Source organism: Ciconia boyciana, chromosome 8, assembly GCF_034638445.1.
Source record: "Ciconia boyciana chromosome 8, ASM3463844v1, whole genome shotgun sequence".
Classification (NCBI taxonomy): Eukaryota; Metazoa; Chordata; class Aves; order Ciconiiformes; family Ciconiidae; genus Ciconia; species Ciconia boyciana.
Genome location: NC_132941.1, coordinates 3,179,498 through 3,197,047, shown reverse-complemented (window position 1 = coordinate 3,197,047; position 17,550 = coordinate 3,179,498). Strand labels below are relative to the sequence as shown.

General features: G+C 46.8%; 1 protein-coding gene across 8 annotated transcripts in view; it reads right to left on the bottom strand.

The window, feature by feature from the left end:
- Nucleotides 1-443: 443 nt before the first annotated feature.
- Nucleotides 444-17,550, bottom strand: part of MEGF11 (multiple EGF like domains 11) — a 293,113-nt gene continuing 276,006 nt past the window's right edge. For 5 of the 8 annotated variants that reach the window (XM_072871110.1, XM_072871109.1, XM_072871116.1 and 2 more), the window contains 3 exons: nt 10,605-10,661; nt 3,553-3,759; nt 444-2,987 (listed from right to left, as the gene is read on the bottom strand). In XM_072871110.1, coding sequence (XP_072727211.1) covers nt 2,827-2,987; nt 3,553-3,759; nt 10,605-10,661 — 425 coding nt within the window. In that variant the 3' untranslated portion in view covers nt 444-2,826. Of the gene's footprint in view, nt 2,988-3,552; nt 3,760-10,604; nt 10,662-15,147; nt 15,226-17,550 lie in introns of those variants that run through there. The other 3 variants (XM_072871111.1, XR_012043914.1, XR_012043915.1) reach the window with 3 other exon arrangements.

The window sequence follows — 17,550 nt, the reverse complement described above, 5'->3', positions numbered from 1 at the left end:
TGGCACTCGCCCCAGGTTGCTCTTTGTAGGTGTGCGAGACCGAGTCCGGCCAGGCTTGTGCATCACCGGGGTCTCTCGCCCAGACCCGCTAAGGTTAAGCTGCTGGGGAGCAAGAGCTACCGGAGGAGTTGTCAGACATGTACAGAGCCAGTTTTGCTTTGTATTGGCATGTACTGTATGTACATGTACAGTACGTTTTGTTTTAAAGCCGGGCCTTACTTAAATTAACTCCAAATGACAGTCTGAATTACAGCATTGTGTTTTCTGAGAAATCCTGCAACAGAGAAACCAGCTTCTGGTTCGTAAGCCTGACACCTGAGGGTTTTGTCGTTGAGGTGGACAGCCCCTTCGTGACCAGCCCCATCGCCTGGAGAACTCGGACCTGACCACGGGCTGGAAGTTTTAGTCTGCAAATGAGTACGTTTGAGAAGTACACGTTGAGAGAAATTCGATTTATTTTGTACAAGGTAGAATACCTTTGCACAGTGAACAAATATATTACAAATCTGTCTTGCCTTAAAAAAGTATTGCCATTTTGGTGCCTATTTCCTAAGGTAATGCTAATATACAAGAAGGTACTTTTTTTGTTGGTTTTGCTTGTTTGCTTGTTTTCCTGTTAAGCTCTATGCACATCCTTGCATTTGGTTTGAAAATCCAGCTTTAAAAAAAACCCAAAAACTGAGCACATCTTTGCTCTCTGGAGTCTCATCGCAAACTTTACAGCAACACACACACAAACATTGGTCAGGCTGGCAGCTGAGACTGCTTGTGCTAGGTGTCAAGGTCAGTCTCGAACAAGAGTATTCCTTATCGAACTGCCTTTCTCTTGATTATTTTTGAGGTAAGTCTTTCTATTCATGTACATAAAATATATTCCTACCGGCCCTACAAAATAATTGTCTACTTACATCTCAAATAAGGCTTTCCTGGAAAATAAAATTGCTATTGCTGATCAGCCATTGCCCCCATGCAGACATGCAGCATTCATGGAACTACTTATGTATTATCCTGCAACATGAAAATCTGCTGCTCTGGAAGCCTGGGGGATCTCTGGGCTCAGCTCGGCTGTCTCGCTGCAGAGCTCTGGGTTTGCACAGAGGGATTCAGAGCCAGTCCGACCACCCGGCGGGGTCCCGGCCCCTCCAGCAGCGTGTCGTTGGGGCTCCCCGTGCCCTGACGCGAGCGTGTTGCGGCAGCGAGCCCAGGGGTGCTGTGAAGGCTGCTGGCGGCTTGGTACCACCGTGCCAGGGGCATCGATCCGCAAGGCGAGGGCTGAGCCTGTCCGCGGGGACAGGGGCTGGGCTGCACCAGGGTGCTCCGAGTGATCCGACGCCTGGTCTGACTCGGAGCTGGGATCAAGCCGCCGCCTCCGAGCTGGAAGGCTCCTCTTACCAGTTCCCTAGGCCAGCAGGTTACGTGAGTGATCATGCTTTGAGCAACTAATTGGTGCTGGTTTTGTTGTCTTCTACTTCCATTAAACTGGTGAATGTGCAACAGAATTTTTTTTTATATTTAAGAGGCAATCAACTTGCTACTTCCACGTTTGCCTAATAAAACTACATACTTAGAATCAATACTATTTCATGCTCAAAATCTACAAGGAACTGCTTAACGGCAAGTATTCTACTTTCTAGGTCAATAAAGATTACAAAAAAACCCAAAACAATCATGGTGGCTTAGTCCAAAACTTTACCATGGGCCAATCCCTTGATAATTACTTCACAAACAGCTGCTGGAAAAGAAAACCCAGTTTCAGCTCAATTTAATGACATTTCAGGTGGAATCATCAACGGATAAAGTTGCACTACATGGTAATGCACATCAAATTAAAGGGTGTCATAAATGGCACGCTGTTAAGTGAATCATGATGAGATGGTTTGTAAAGATGGACTAGAGAAGCCGACGTGTCTTAGCTTTAGGAAAGGAAACCAAACCAGGGTTAGTCTGTGCAAACCTGCAGCGTCCCAGGGCAGTAAATGAAGGTCCATCAGTTCACGCTGCCTGACAGATCGGGTGTATTTATCTAATAAAATAGAAGCTGTATAAGGAAAATTAAAGCCTATCTGTGCCAATCAAAGTATTTTATAGCTTGTTAAAAGTGTGGTAAGTTGGGTGTGAGACTCACTGTTGAAATTCAAGTCATTAGCAAAGATCAGTGGACGTTTGCCAAGATGTTACATTTTAAAAACTGCACCAAATGTGTCTGTGTTAATATTCCTCTACTCAAATACCCTGGTACTGAATATAAAGATGAACAACTCAGTGCTAATTACCAAGCATGATCTGCGCAGGTTGCACATGGTGATGGCAGTAAATGGGGTTTCCAGACAGTGAAATGACAAGTTTCCCTGCTTTCGTTCAGAAAAATGTCCATTGCCATGACACAGATGTAAAATACATTCCAGCGTATTCCTAGTCACCTTGTTCCTAACAGTAAAAGGTTTTTTGATGCAGTTGGTAGAAATGTATGTCTATAAGTCTGTCTACTTAGCATGTTTTTGTGTTTTATTTTACAGCAAAGCCAGGGTTAGAATACACGCCACAGAGAGTTTTTGCCTGGAGCATGTAGACACCTTCCCGGGGGTGACATACTCCAGTCACGCGTGGAGGAGGTTCTCGTTAGTTCCTGTTACCCATATAAAAATGTCTTTATAAATAACATCATGCAGCAGCAGTTGGCCCAAGCTGATGTTGTGTTACGTTAGGTCCTTGCGTAAGACAGTCTGAAGTCCCGTCAGCATCCTGCAGCGCAGAAAAGGATTGTCTTCTCTTTTGCATCCTCAAAGTTTGTGTTTGCAGCACAGTGCACCAGTGAAGTTCATCCCTTTAAGACTGCTTGTCCCAAGATGGCCCGTGCGTTGGGCTGTGCCTTACGGGGAGGAGGTCGTAGTGACTAGGAATGTGACTGTTCCTAGGCAGGTCGTATGGATTTTGGAGGTAACTGGCACTCCGACCGCGGGCGTCTTGGACCACGCTGACAGTGGGCTCTAGGGAAGCAAGGAGAACTGGGTTATGGTAACTAGCAGTGCTCCCATAACTAGTTACTCTACTCATGTATTTTGTCACAAGCATGGAACAGCAGCTTCCCAAACCGTCTCTTCCCCTCGCAGCTTTACTGGCAGCACGTGGGGCAGCGCATGGGGCAGACCAGGGAGAAAAACACCAAGCAGATCCAAGGGCAGGTGGTTCCCAAAGCCCTGCAGATAGCATCTTCAAAAGACCAACACTTCTGTGCTTTCAAAATCTTGCAGCTGGACTTTGCAGCAATTTAAAACAAGAGCATAAAGAGGGAACTGCAGCCCTCCTCTGCCGGCGCTGGAGGAGCAATTCAGTGCTGCACCATGGCTCACATCCACCACCATAGCACAGGCCCCCACCCAGGACTTAGCTCCCCAAATCAACACGCGAATGCCCAGGCCTTGCCCCCCCAGCCAGCGCCTCCCTGCACCATGCCAAGGCTATGCTACTTGTGTCGGGAAAGGAAAAAAAATCAGCATCTGCAATAAAAACACCAACTGTTGGAACAGCCCTTCTGCCGCCCGCCTCACGTACCAACTTCGTAGATGTTTTTATTGGCTGTCGATGAAGTTGGCATTTCTGAATATGGGGACTCCCTGTGACCAGGCGATTTCATTTCCACATAGCTGCTCTCGGAGTGTTTGCATGTTAAAATGGGGGGGTCTTTAATGGTGGCGTATGGGTTTTCACTGCTGTTCAGAGAACAAGTGCTGGAGCTGCACACAGATTCTTTCATATAATCTGCAAAACAAGAGCGGAGTGGGAGTGTTAGAGTTGTTAGCTTGCTTAGGTTAATTACAACTGAACCTCTGCAGGAAGGGTGGGGGCACAGGGGGCAGGGGGTAAGGAAGATCCTTGAAGCATCCAGCACAGACACCCGACGCTTCTGCTCTGGGTGTGTCCAGACCATTGCATCCACAACTCACTAGCAGGAAAGAAATAAAAACCTGCTCCGAAGGTTTTCCTGTAAAAGGTTCTAGTTGTCATTTACTGCAATCTTTAATTTGAAGTGGCAATCCTTTCCCTCCCTCCCCCTAAATCCTAAGGAGCTACATTTTAATCCCGCCCTGTCGACCCGCAGACCCATGCACGCGGCCGTGGCGAGTCGGCTCTGCAGGCAGGACCTTCTGCTGGTACTTGGCCTGCTGGGCCAGCTACAGGGTTAGTGTCCTGGGGGCTTTGGTCAACATCGAATGCCGTATGTTTGAATGAAAACATTTCCAGCAGGTGTAGAACTGCATCAGTGCAGCGCATGCGCGTACGTCCCCTGAGAGCTCTGGTTTCTGGGGCTATCCAGCACTGGGAGAAACCGACTTCTTCATATTCCCTCTGCCATTAAGACTGGGAGGAGGCTGCTCCTGCTAGTGGGGAACGCTTGGGTTTCCACAGGGGGGACAAGCCTTCATCTGAGTGTTGCTTTTGCTTTGCTTCCCCCCCCATTGCTGTAGACATCTACTGGTCCTTTCCCCTAGGCTGGAGAAAACAGGAGATGGTGACGGAGGAGGTGCGACATGGGGAGAACAAGGTTGGTGTAAGAGTTGTAACCACCGGTCTCCCCTGTCGGTGACCCTGGCTGGGGTATGCCAGCCTGCTGCAAGGTACAGTGCCAGTCTTGCTTTAAAAATAATAATTAAAAAAAACAATAGAGAATAAATAGGTCTTAACATTGACATTCAAGAACGTGCCATTGCTGCTGTGTGCATCCTGCTGGGCAGTGCCATTAATTTAGAATTAGAGCGATGCAATGAAAGATGAGGCATTTTCTTGTGCTGGGTTACAGTACAAAGGCAGATCCTGGTATATATGAAATACTCCCGGTGAAATAGCGGGACTTGCAAAATAGCTGCAATCCCAGCTGCCCCCGCTATCTAGTATGGGAGACAAAAAGAGAAATTCAGGTTAAGAAATAGACAGACAACAAGATATCGCTTCTCCTTTACAAACCTCGTCTCTGTGCCTATCCGCCCCGTCCTGCTAACTCACTTGTCAGGTCTGCGTCACTCTGTGGTGCAATGCTCCCTCCATCAGCTCTGGGGTTGTGTCTCTGTGTGTGTGTCCGTCAGCCCCTGGGCCTGGTGCCCTTCATCTTGGCTCAGCTGGGGGATAGCACTGAGCGGGCGTCCAGAGCAAGGTGTCAGGTCATGCCCTGCGGCCTGCAGCAAGCGATTGCATTTGTGTGCTCCAATTTCAGTGATACGAGCAAATCTTGAGAGTCCTCAGCTCTCAGGGTTGGTGAAACCAGCTTGGGAGGAAGCTCCACTGCGAAGCAAACCAGCTGGCCCATGCTGGGACCATCAGGGACATGAGGGCTGGCAGAGGCCCTGGCACCAGTGCAATGTTTATTTAGTAATAAAATTAAGAAACTCCTCATCTGACTTCAGCCTGGGTGAGATTAACAATGCCTTTGCTTCCAAGTGCAACATGTCTGTTTTGGTACATGACAGGAGACAGGAACCAAAGCAACACCAATGCTCCCCAGCTGCTGGCAGCAGGGTTTGGCCCTCCAGCTTTACCAACCCCAGCCCGGTACAGGCAAGTCAGTGAAAAGCTGTCCTGTCCTGTCCTTCTAATGAGTGATGGAGCAACCCTGCAAGACCAAAGGCTTTTGTACATGAGTGAGCTCAATGTTACTAGCTTTTGCTATGTATATGACTTAAATTAAGGTGCTATGCAGTCTAGGAGCCGTTAGCGTTTAAAGGTGAGGAGGCGATAGACAAAGACTAACAAACCCTGTAATAAAATGAAGATCTTTAGGCTAAAAATACCTGTGCCATATGGACTGGGCCCCATTCTTCAGTCACTGGGAAGGGTGTGCGTGGGTGAACTCATGTGGGCAAGGAGCTGAAAGCCCCCGGCGGTGCCCGAGCCAACACTGGTGCAGGAGCACTTCAGGGACAAGGCCCCGCTGAGGAGGACAGACTCAGCCCTGAGGCTTTAATTCATTCTAAGGCAAAGAAGGGCTCAGCTCTGCCTGCCAGCAAGTTACAGCTTCTGGTGGCTACTACAAGTACCTAGCGCTCGTTAGGAGAGCATGGGCAGCTTTTAATAAGCCAGCTCTAAATTTTGGGGCGAGAGGACAGGAAGACTGTCACAAACTTGCTTCTCTGCCTCAAGCCGTGCTGCTGAGAAGATGCTCACGGGGGTGAAAAGCAGGAGCTCACAAAAGTGGGCAGCGTGAATAGGGGTGTGTGGCTTTTGGGCCATGCGAGGATGAGAGGGCAAAGCCAGTTCCACGTGTGAGCACGAGGCTGCCGGCACCCTGAAAGTCCACTACAAAGCACTCCCTGTCGGCACTACGGCTGGGAGGGAACAAATTGAAACAGAGCTGGGTTTAAATTCATAAAATGTAGATTATAAAAGACTGCTGGCTACTACAGCAAAAAAGGGGGAAGAGTGAGAAGTCCTGCTCCCGCTGTGCTGTAGCACGCAGGTAAACAGCTGTGTGGGTCAGTGCTTTTTTTTTTGTGAAAGTGGGAACATCAGAGCTGGCATAGGCAAAAATCCCAGCACATCATGTATTTTATTAAGTCCAGCTCAGCTACTTTTATCTTCCTAAGCTAAAATTCACCTGAACTGCTGCTAGCGCTGACAGTACCCCCCAGGCAGGTGTCCCTCAGGCTGTAGCCGCAGCCCCAGCCCTTCCCTTCCCAGGGAAGACCAGCGAAATACCACTTGGGCTGCCCTGAGTCATTTGGCCTCTCCCAGGAATTGCCTTTTCCCAGAAGGTATTGAGAAACAGCATGCCTAAGAGCCAATTCCCACTGACATAAATGGGAACTCTGTGTCTAGCTAGGGATTAGACCCTTCGCTCCAGATACAGTATAATTTATGGAGCACCAGTGTATGTTTGGTAACCTGCTATACACCAGGGAGTCATTAGCTCACAAGACACATTATGCACAAGATCGCAGAGAATTTAACTCTAAAGGATGTGGAAGCATCTGGGTTACTTAGTTATTAAGGTAATTTGGGGATAATTAAAAAGTCTGGCATCAATTGTCAAATTTCATTTCATGAATTAGTTTAACCCAGAACGAATGTATTTAGACATTCTCAGCCCATTCACCCTGCAGGCCATGTGTGAGCTCTGGCAATGCCGCCTCATCATCCTCCATGTACCATGGGGTCGGCTCTCGTGGAGGTGCAAAGCTCAGCCCGACCCGTGGCACTGCCACCAGCAGCGCTGGGACTCACTGGAAGCACTTGCTCAGCTGGCCACGCTAGAAAAATCTGGGGAATGTGCTCTAATTTGGAAGTCCCTGTCTTCTGGGTTGCCTGGATACCAGTCGCCAGACCTGTGAAGGAGGTTTTCTTTCTTTTACCAGGGCCTGGAAATGTACTCGTCCCTCCCACAGACTGAGTTCCTCTCTTTTGCCCTGAATATCCTCTGGCATACTAATGACAAGCCTCGGTACCTACTGCCACGTTTGAAGTGCTAAGGAAATATGATGTACACAGGTAAAACATGCTCTCCTACTATTTAATCACATTTATGTATGACGTTCAGTGTAGCGTGCCTTTCTGGCTGCTTTCATTAACCTGGCTAACCTTGGCTGCCGCTAGGACAGTAACACAGCGATAGCTTAGTGCTGCTTTTCAGAGTGTGACACAGTTGTGGGGACACATTCCTGTACAACGAGCAAATGACCCACACTGAACCAAGCCCCAAGTCCCTGAGGTAAGTGCATTAACGTTTCTAACTGCTGGGATTTTGCTGGGTATCGTGCAAAGCATAAGGGTTTTTTCCTTAAAACATTAGTGCCTGAGCTCACATTATTCCAGCAGTGCATCAGCATTCATTTAAAAAAACCAAACCCTAAAAAATAGAAAGGACTCAGCTGCAAATCAAAGCTTGGAAATGGTATCACAGAACATCATGCACAGGAAAGAAACTGCTCTGAAAATCCTGTGACCGTTCAACCACTGTCACCACGTGCCAAGGGGCTCAGAGCTGGCACCATGGCACCCAGCCCCTCGCTGCCCCGAAGGGTTCCTGCTGCTTCGCCAGCGCAAGGAGCTGTCAGACACTGTGGCGAGAGCTGGGCTTGTCTGTGGGTGACCCTGGCAAACACAAACCGGCCATGCCTAACCCCCTGGGCCTCCACTAGCAGCTCAGCCACTGCATTTCTGGTGGCAGGTTGCAAAAGGGACATCTCTGTCCTGCCTGCCCTGCTCTGGGGACAGCCTCCAGCCAGGCCAGCGCAGCACAGGGGCTGTGGAGCTGGTGGCCCTGGTCCCCTTGGAGAACTGAGGGAAGCTGGTGGCAGACCAGGTCCACCACAACCTGACCTCAGCCTCAAGCCATGGGACCCCCATGCCCCCTCTTGGCAGTGCATCCCATGCAACGCTCTGGGCTGGGGTCAGGAGCACCAAACATGATTTTCAGCTGCAGGGCAGGCTTTCCCCAGTTAGACCTAAGAGATACTGATGGGAAAAGAGATCGTCTTTAAAGTGCATAAAAGTATATGAACACAAAGCACCCGCCTGCCAAGTCTTTTTGCTGTCATAATCCAATTGTTTGGGACTGGGAGTGTCTTTCTGCCTGAATGACCCAGCTTAGCAGATGTTTTCTCTCCATCTTTCAGATGAATGTGGCTCATCAGGGCCAAGCAAGACCTGGCAGGGTGAGGAGAGCTGTGCACTGAGCATCGGGGATGTCACCCAGCTCCTTCTGGTTGGGGGCTCGTCTGGGACTGAGTGCCCATGCTGCCACCAGAGCCCTGGGGCTGCCTGAACCCAGAAACTGCCCTTCGGACTGGACTGTTGGAAACCTTTAGCCATCCAAAGGCAGACGCTTCTGAAAAATCTCAGCTGCTAACTACCTGCATGTTCAGCTACCGAAGATCCCTGGGAAGTCAGGTGTGTTCCCGTGTCCCCGGCACCTTGCCCTTGCCAGCGCCAGCCGTGCCTGTCTGCAGAGGCTGAGCAGCCGCAAAGAACACATCAACTTTCCTGACATGGCTTCTAGGCCTGATTTTTCAATTTATAAGGAGATAAACATGTAAAGAAAATGGCTCAGCTCCTAAATAATAAACAAGAAATTTAGCAGCAGAAAATACATTTCACAGTTCACTGTCACGGTAATTCTTTTTCTCTCAGTCACACTGGTACCCCACTCTCTGTGTGACTGTGTCTATGGATGGGAATTCCTACTGTGCGTGTTTAAAGCAGCTTTTTAACTTCGTAAACACAGTAATTTAGTTTAATCTTGAAATTAATTGTTCTGAGTAAAAAGAACAACTAACTATACTATAATAATTTTTTTTTTTTCTGAAAAAGGGAATCATTGAAGTAGCTGAAACCAGTGGACTGAGTCAAATATACATACATAACCCTTTTAATATTTTAAATTTAGCTTTATCGAGAAAGACTTGGTCATGGATTATTGGTTTCCTTCAGTGATTCTGTGTGGTGAGGTGATGTTTTAGCAAATATTATAGCACTTTATTTTGTAAACAGCAGCTACGAAGTGATTAGTGTTCTCTAGGCCTGGCTATAAACTGATCATCGTTTTTTATGTGGACTAGCTTTTGACGTTCCTTGTTAGTTCAGATAAAGGGCTTGCTCTGTAACACCTCGGCCATAGCAGACCAGTGGGCGTCTTGAAACCAGCTCTGTGTGCAGGTACCATTTTCCCCATTACTCAGCCGATACCAGCTCAAGGACGTGACAGAAAGAGGCTGTGCGGTATTTACCTCCTCGGCTGATGGAGGGACATTCCCAGCTGGTGTGTACAGACACAACAGCCTTGAATTCAGATCAAGGACCTCAGCCTGAAACCTGCCTATTCCGAGTGAGACGGACTCCTTGCTCCAGCTTCTGGACCACAAGTTCAGTGTGCCAAAACCCAGCCCAGTCAATCAGGAGCTTGTGGGGACCACTGTGCCAAGTGGTCTTGTAGTCCATACATAACCAGAATATTTTCAATGTAAACCTGGTGGACAACTGAAATCTAAAATCATTGGGCCTTGTGCTCATGACTCATCTATGATCCCTTTTTAGAACTGCCCTAGAGTCCATGCCCATTAATTGCTTCATGCCAGCGTGACAGGTTAATGTACTGAGTGAGGTCTTTTCTCAAGCTCTGCTATAAATCTCTTGCAGTGAAGGCCACATAGCAGGGTCAGCTTGTTTTCTAGTGGCTTTGTTTAAGCTCAGGATAGCTAAGAGCCTTACAGAGCTGTGACTTAGCAGGCAAATGCACCGGCCTATCGTCAGCAACTGCCACCAGAAAGCCCTGGTAGGATGGCTAAGTCCTCAAAGAGCTTCCCCTGGCCAGACAGCTCCACCTGCACCTCCTGTCCCTGCAGCAAAGCCCTCCCTTTCTGTCCTATGCTGCTTTGCCGAGGCAGGAGCCTACGGCCTTGTAAAGACTTGCATCCATAATTCATGGGCCCCAGACATCTGGCTCGGAGTCAAGAGTGCTGCCAGCTGAGCCACGCAGGCATATTTTGTAGGTAATTGCTCTGTGCCTTTCTGTCTCTGCATGGCCACTCGCCCGGGTGCTCAGGTCTCCTATCTCACCTCTTCTACGACACCCTCCTCAACCTCTTTGCCAGGGTGACTGCAGGCACTGGATACCATACCTTTGAAGCTTTTTTCCATTATGTATGTGTTCTGACGTCTATCCATCCCACAAGCACCTGCATAAAAATGATATATAATGGAAAACAAATAAATATTTATGTAAATTGGATTGCTTTGACTACTGAGCAGCATATATTCTTTCCTCTAAATTGTACATCAAGGCCCTCATTTAGGGAGGCTCTTAAGCACATCCTTAGCTGCAAGCACACACTCAGCTTCAGTGGGGATTCTGTGCACGCCTAAAATTATGCATATGCTTAAGAGCTTCCCTGGAAGGGAGGGCTTTCCTGAAGCAGGGTACTGCTCATTACCAAGAACAGCTATCCATCAGAGGAACAGGAAAAAAATCATCTGCCAATACGTTCATTACTGAAACACTTGGTTGGATTAGTAAAAGAAGCCTAAAACATATCCTTTCAAATTTGAGTCCACAGGTTATGTTACATTACTCTGTGACTAATTTTAGGCTGTTTCATTTGTGGCTAGTATGTTATTTAATTAACAGTCTTAGATTCTAAGGTGTGTACGATCTTTCTAAATTACCTTATATGACTTTGCTTATAAATTTGCACAATTACTGGTGTGACAATAGTCCCCAAGTGCTATAGCGGTCTGAAAATGCAGCAACCGAGAGCAGAGAGTTGATAGCAAAGAATTCTGCCTTATGCAACCCCATATGAACTTGCTGCTCCTTATGGAGGCAGAGATAGAAAGGGATGGGAACCTTTTCCATTTTCACTCCTGCAAATTATCCTAGATATCAATCAAAAGGAAAATCTAATGTAAGCCTTTAAACCTTTTTAACTATAGAGTCTGATATTTCTTATTGACTAGCACAATCAACACAAATTTGGTTACTGAGCTAGAAATGTCTTTGTGGCTTATGGGATTCCCAATCAAGTAACTAAGTTACGTTGGTAAAAGAGCCCTGCAAACAGCATGTCCCAGAGGTCTCCCAGCTATTTGTCCTTGTATGTCCTCTGGGCTTTACAGAAAAAGCTGTCACCGCCACTAGCAATGCTGTGCCAGTCCCTTCTTCACGACAGCCTTGGTTTTTTGCTAAATAAGGATAATCACTAAATTAGACAACAAATGTGTTACTAGCACATCAAAGACAAAACCCTTTGCTCTGATTCTCAGAGCATCCATCCCTGAGCACAGGAGAAAGGCTGGTGGTACACGACTGGCTCTCTGTGATGGGGCTCTTTCCCTTCTGGCCAAGAGTGACCCCCCCAAACCGTTTGGGAACCTTCTGCTTTGTCTCCCACCACTCACCCTGAGCCACTTCCCAGACTCACCCCCTGAAAGGAGATGCAGAGGGCAAGGCTGACTGAGCGGTTTGGGTGTAGTGGGGAAGCTCTTTCACCTAATGGTATTAGCTGTGTGCTTTTTTTTCTCTCCTGTATTCTGCTAGGGCAGAGTCCTGAGTGAAAAGGATGGAGCTAAGTCATCCTTTGGCTCACATCCACAGGGCTGGTGCTCCCCTTCCCAGCTGCGACACTCCCGAAGGTCATCCCTGGCAGTCACCCATCCTCCTGCCAGGGCTGAGCAACCTCCAGGGGCAGGAAGGCCCAAGCCGTGTTTGGGCCAGGGTGCCTCCCTGGTGTCTCCCCAGTAGGCAGAGTGCCTCCGGCAAGGAGCACACAGAGCTTCACACCACACGGAGCAAGGCTGGCTTATAAGAAGCTGGTGAGCACACAACTGGGGTTACAGGGTGAAGGAAGCCGTACCCACAAAGAGAGACCAGTGACAGGGAAGAAAAGGAGTCCCAGGCTGACCCATGGGGAGGTGCATTGGACACAGCATTGTTCAGGCAGTGCAACAGCAACACTGGAAGAGCCTCTGGCTTCAGAAGACAGGGATGAACAACTTTGCTCAGGACCATGATCAAGTCCTCCCCAGTAACTTTAAAATAATGTCCAGCCATGTCAGAGTTAGAGATAAAGCAAGCAGCAGAAAACACAGGAGTGATCCTGTAGGACAATGTCCTCGTAACTGCTGGGGATTAATGAGATGGCTAGAGTAAGGACCATGAATAATAAGTAAGTGACTTATTGAAACAGAGGTTACCCAGGGAATGGTTAGCTGTGCTCACTGCACAGTCCATCCTTGTACAAGAATGCTGCATCTGTTCTGAGCATCCTCATCAGATCTTTACAGAAATGTTCCCATTGCAGCTGTGAAGACCTGAACGAAGGCTGGAGCCTTGGGGCTGCTGTGAGGATGCAGCAATATCAACCGGCACTTTTGGTGGCTTGGAGGGGAAGGACTCCACCTTCTGGAGCATATTTCGTTAGCTCAGCTCCATGTGAGCTCCTGCCAGTCCTATTGGAAATGTCAGGCACGTCTGGAAGGGCTTCTGCAGCAGCAGAGATCACTGTGCCTGCTCTGAGTAAGCCCAGACTTGCTGTGAGACCCTCTGGGAGGGCAGGCTGCTGAATTAATACAGGGTTCGTCTGAGTGAACCTGGCTTCTGAGTCGGGTAACAGGCAGCCCTTGCCCACACTGAGCTGCAAAATAGCACATTGCCATGCTTGAGCTCTGTTCTCACTCCAGTGTAGCTGTAGAAAACTGAGAATCCTTCTCATGGAGGACGGCTAAGAAAAGGTGGGATACACCTGCTAGGAAAGATACAGGTAGGGTCGGTGCTGCCTTGGGAGGGCTACACGACCCCTCAAAGCCCTTCCCAACCTATTCCCTGTAATTCTGCCTTTAGTCTTCTTTTATGTCTGTTATAATTCTGTGGGATTCATGACCCATTTTTGTGTATTCATTGCATTCCTCACGAGGTGAAATGAATGATGGATACGTTATTTTTTAAACTGCAAAAGTAGTTAATGTGGAAAAGCCCTAAACAGGCCAGGAATCTGGCATGTCAGGAAAGTCTAGGTTTAAGTTTGAAGCCAAATTGTCTGCTGGGGTGAAATCAGACTCGGCTGGAAATATTTTTCCACACCTCTTGGCTTTGAGAAAAATGCAAAGTCAGCTCTGAATCAAACTTTGTGGCTTTGGCCCTCTGGAATAAATGCAGCTTTGAGTCACTCAAGATGTGCTGCAAATCACACTTTAGTCTCTGCATTGAGGACTGCTGTTAAAAAAACATTAGAGATAAAACCATTTTTGTCTGCAGCCCGCTGTGCCCAGCACTCAAGCTAATGAGCATAACAACCTTTTCTGAACTCAGTAGGTGGTTTAGGACTTTTGACTTGCTTGGAATAGGAGCTGGAAGCTGGACTCTGTGATTGCTTAATGCAGACTGGACTAGAGCAAGAGAGATTAGTCACAGGGCAAACAATTCCGGTTCTGCAACAAGAGACAGTGAATAGAAAATGCAAAGACAAGCCATTCCTTGAAACTATGAGGACTAGGCTGCATTGAACAGGTAGTGACACACAGCGAAGTTGACAAAGCTGCCTCTTCTTGGCACCACGGAGTCCCCAGACTCTGATCTCAAGCACACGTCCATGAGAATTACTTGTGCAAATGTGCTCATCACTGGCCTCCAACTCCATTTAACAGACATGATTATCTCTCTGACAAAGCCTGATATTTGAAGCTCACAAGCAAATGTGCCAGCAGTAAAAATACAGGATTTGTCCTGCTCCTTGCATTTCCCAGTTGGAAAGAACACACAAACCTGGCAACTGAAGTCCTGCAAAACAGGCAAAATACCTGCAGTCTGGTAAGATCCACTGTATGTGTATGTACAGTGGCTATACATATGTATACTTTTATATACATATATAGAGTATATATGCATAGACATGCATACACATACATAAGACTCATGTTTTTCTACACAATTTTTTCCTGTTAGGGTCAAAGAGAGCCCCATTGATTTCAAAGGGAACATACACATTGACTCAGGTAGGAGTTACACTGGGTCCTCAGCTAAGACTAGTTTTTCTTAGCATCACGTACAGCAAACAGCCTCTGGCCATCTGACCCGCACTCCTCCCAGGAAGCTGGTGCTGGGTCAGGCAGATTCACTCGCATGCTTCTTTGCTATGTTTGCTCTGTCTCCTTGATCTGTGCTGCTGTGGCAGTGTGTAGGACGTGCATCTGAAATAAGGCCCATGGTGGACTCTGAAATGGGCTGTTCCTCTGGCCCTGAGCCCCCTCGGTATGAACAGCCCTTTCCCTGCATCCTCAGAGAACATCTGTCTTTCCCTTTCCAAATAAAATGCCTGAGGAATGGCTCCTGGCTGAGCAAAGGCCAATGATGCAACCTGTGAGCAATCAAAAGGTGTTTTCCAAAGCTGTAAAAGTGCAGCCTGCAAGAGTGAGAAGAGCAAAGAGGGGTTAATTAAAGCACTCACGTGCCTGTTACCTGTGGGATTGCCTTTATGCGCTACACAAGCAAAGAGAAAGTACATGGTATCTCCAGAAAGCATTCTGTTGATCCTCTTTTAGACACAGATATAGAGATACATTGCTTGGAAGTGAGGAACTGTGGTGCCAAGCACGCAGAAAAGGGCATGATACCACCGATCTGCTGAGCAGTGGTGCTCTGCTTCTGCTAGAAAGCGTCTCCTGGCTTCTCCTGAGCTGCCAGCCGCTGCTCCGCTGTAAGGCAGCATCTTCTCCTTGGGAGTAGCTGCTTCTCCTGGTCTGCCTGAGCTGTGAGATCAAAGGGGAGTCTAAGCTTGGATCCAGTGTGGTATCGAGAAGCAAGGTTTTCCCCATCAGAAGAGTCCCTGAATCCTTACATCCAGTCTGAGCACAGCCATGACCCTGAAAAGTGATGGCATGCTGCAGTTCAAAATGCAAAAGGTGTCAGCCTGGGACACAGGTCTGGACAGCATCCAACTTTGAGCACAGTATTTGATCAGAAATGCATTTCATAGGTCAAAAAAAAAAAGACAATTAAGAAAACTCCTTATGATTGCAGGTTTTAGAAGATGGGTGTCTGAGTTAATTTTCACATGGATATTCTTACGATTTCCTTTTCCCCAACTATAATTCATATTTATGACACTTGCAATTTCTAACAAGCCTACAGACATTTTTGTGAGCCTGGTGCTCTTTCTCATCTGGTTGCTCCAAAGAGCCTATCCTTTGGGACCACTGCCTCAGCCAGAGGAGTCGCTGGCTGAAGAACCAGGGAGGCGACCAGAAGAGTTGAGGGTTTTCCATCCGTTCCGAATTTCTTTTCAATTTCCCTTTAAGTCCTCTTCCCTGCCTCTAGCTCACTTACACACCTGCTCTCTATAATAGTTCATGGGGTCACAACAGAGGAGTTGTACACTGCTATTTTAACTATTTTTAACTGAATCCAGCCAGGCACAATGCTTGGCTGCTATTCCAACACATGATCTGGAGCATCTGTGTCATAAAAACTAAGGTTAATAGTGGGATGAGAAGGTGGTACATCTCTTCAACTCTTCGGTACTTCCATGCATGGTGCAGTTTAAAGGTCGACTCCCTATGTGACCTTATTAGGATTCACTTATATTTTATGTTTACTATTAAAAATTGCAGGTTTTCACTTTCTTCTGAAATTTGCACATTAAGTGGAATCTGCAGCTTTTATTGCACAAAAGTAATACCATGAAATGAAAACATTTTACACTTTCATGTAAAAATGGCCTTGATCTGAGCAAGAATTCAACGTTATGAAAGTTTGCATAAGCAAGCATTAATTTTGGTACTGAAAGGGAAGGAAAAAAAATCTCATTTTTATCAACTAGTGTGAAAAAGACATTTTGAAAGAAACAAAGAAAAAAAAAAGGAAAAAAGTACCTGGGATGCAAAATGCCATGGAAAAAAATTGTGACTGTTCTGCTGGAGACCACTTAGCTAAAGTATTTATTACTTCTATATCATTCTTACTGCAAAGGCATTTAGCATCGCTTCTGCTAGAAAAATAAAATGCAAGAATGCAGGAGAAATGTGGCACACAGGGAGTTCAGGACACCGCAAGATAAAACCAAATAAAGCTAGTAAGCAAAGCAGTAAAATGGTAGAAGGAAAATTAGGTTGATCTGAGGAGCATTTGGAAATCCTCACCACCCCCAACTCTCCATGTTACATACAGATAAGTGCAACAGCAGTTCTGCAGCTTATAATAGCGAAGAAAACATTAATGGTTGATAACGATGGAAAAGGCTTTGCATTGAAGCTCGACAGTTTTGTGATTTTCCTGATGCAGGGAAGACTTGATCTTTGGAGCAAGGCATGTTGTGTGACCAAAAGAGCAGTGACGAGCTGTCATGCCTGGTGGTGCCTCATGCTAATTCCTTTGCCACGTGAGCTGTGAGATAGTTGACCTTAAAAATCCTATAGTACCACTTAATAGTGCACTTTCCCTCATATTGCATAGTTTCAGTAAGATATTATTAATCCCAGTAAAGGAAAGGGCAAATGCTTTCTGCCACTGACAAGCTAAACTCCAAGTGCTTAGATAGGAAAACAAATAGCATCCAGAGCACTCAATCTGGATAGGTTTTGAGATAAGAGCTTCTGAAAACCCTGTTAAAACTGAAGCCAGGGAGAATAACCTGAGAAAGGGCAATTAGACTTCACTCCTGGCTTGTTTGCACTGGCTGGTGGTTCAAAATTGCCTGAAAAATGGCCACTGTTATGATTAACTGGGAGATAACAGGGCATATCGCACGCTCCAGCTCCCACCAGAGGCTCCACAGTTTTATCAAGATGCCAGTATTTAGTACTAAACATTATTAAGCATGAAAGAAAAAAAAACCCTCAAATTTGAATTCTTAATGTTCTAAGTTAGTCCTTAAAAAAACATTTATAGAGTAGATGATAGTGATTCAACCGAGCAACCTAGGAAGGGAGGCCAGAATGAATATTGACTCTGCTTTCCCAATCCGTGGTTTGTGGTAAAGGAAACAATTTTCAATTCTTGATCCTTTACTACTGGCAATTCTGATGGTGAAATAAAGACAACACCAATATTCATTATTGTTAGGGCCTTTATGAAAG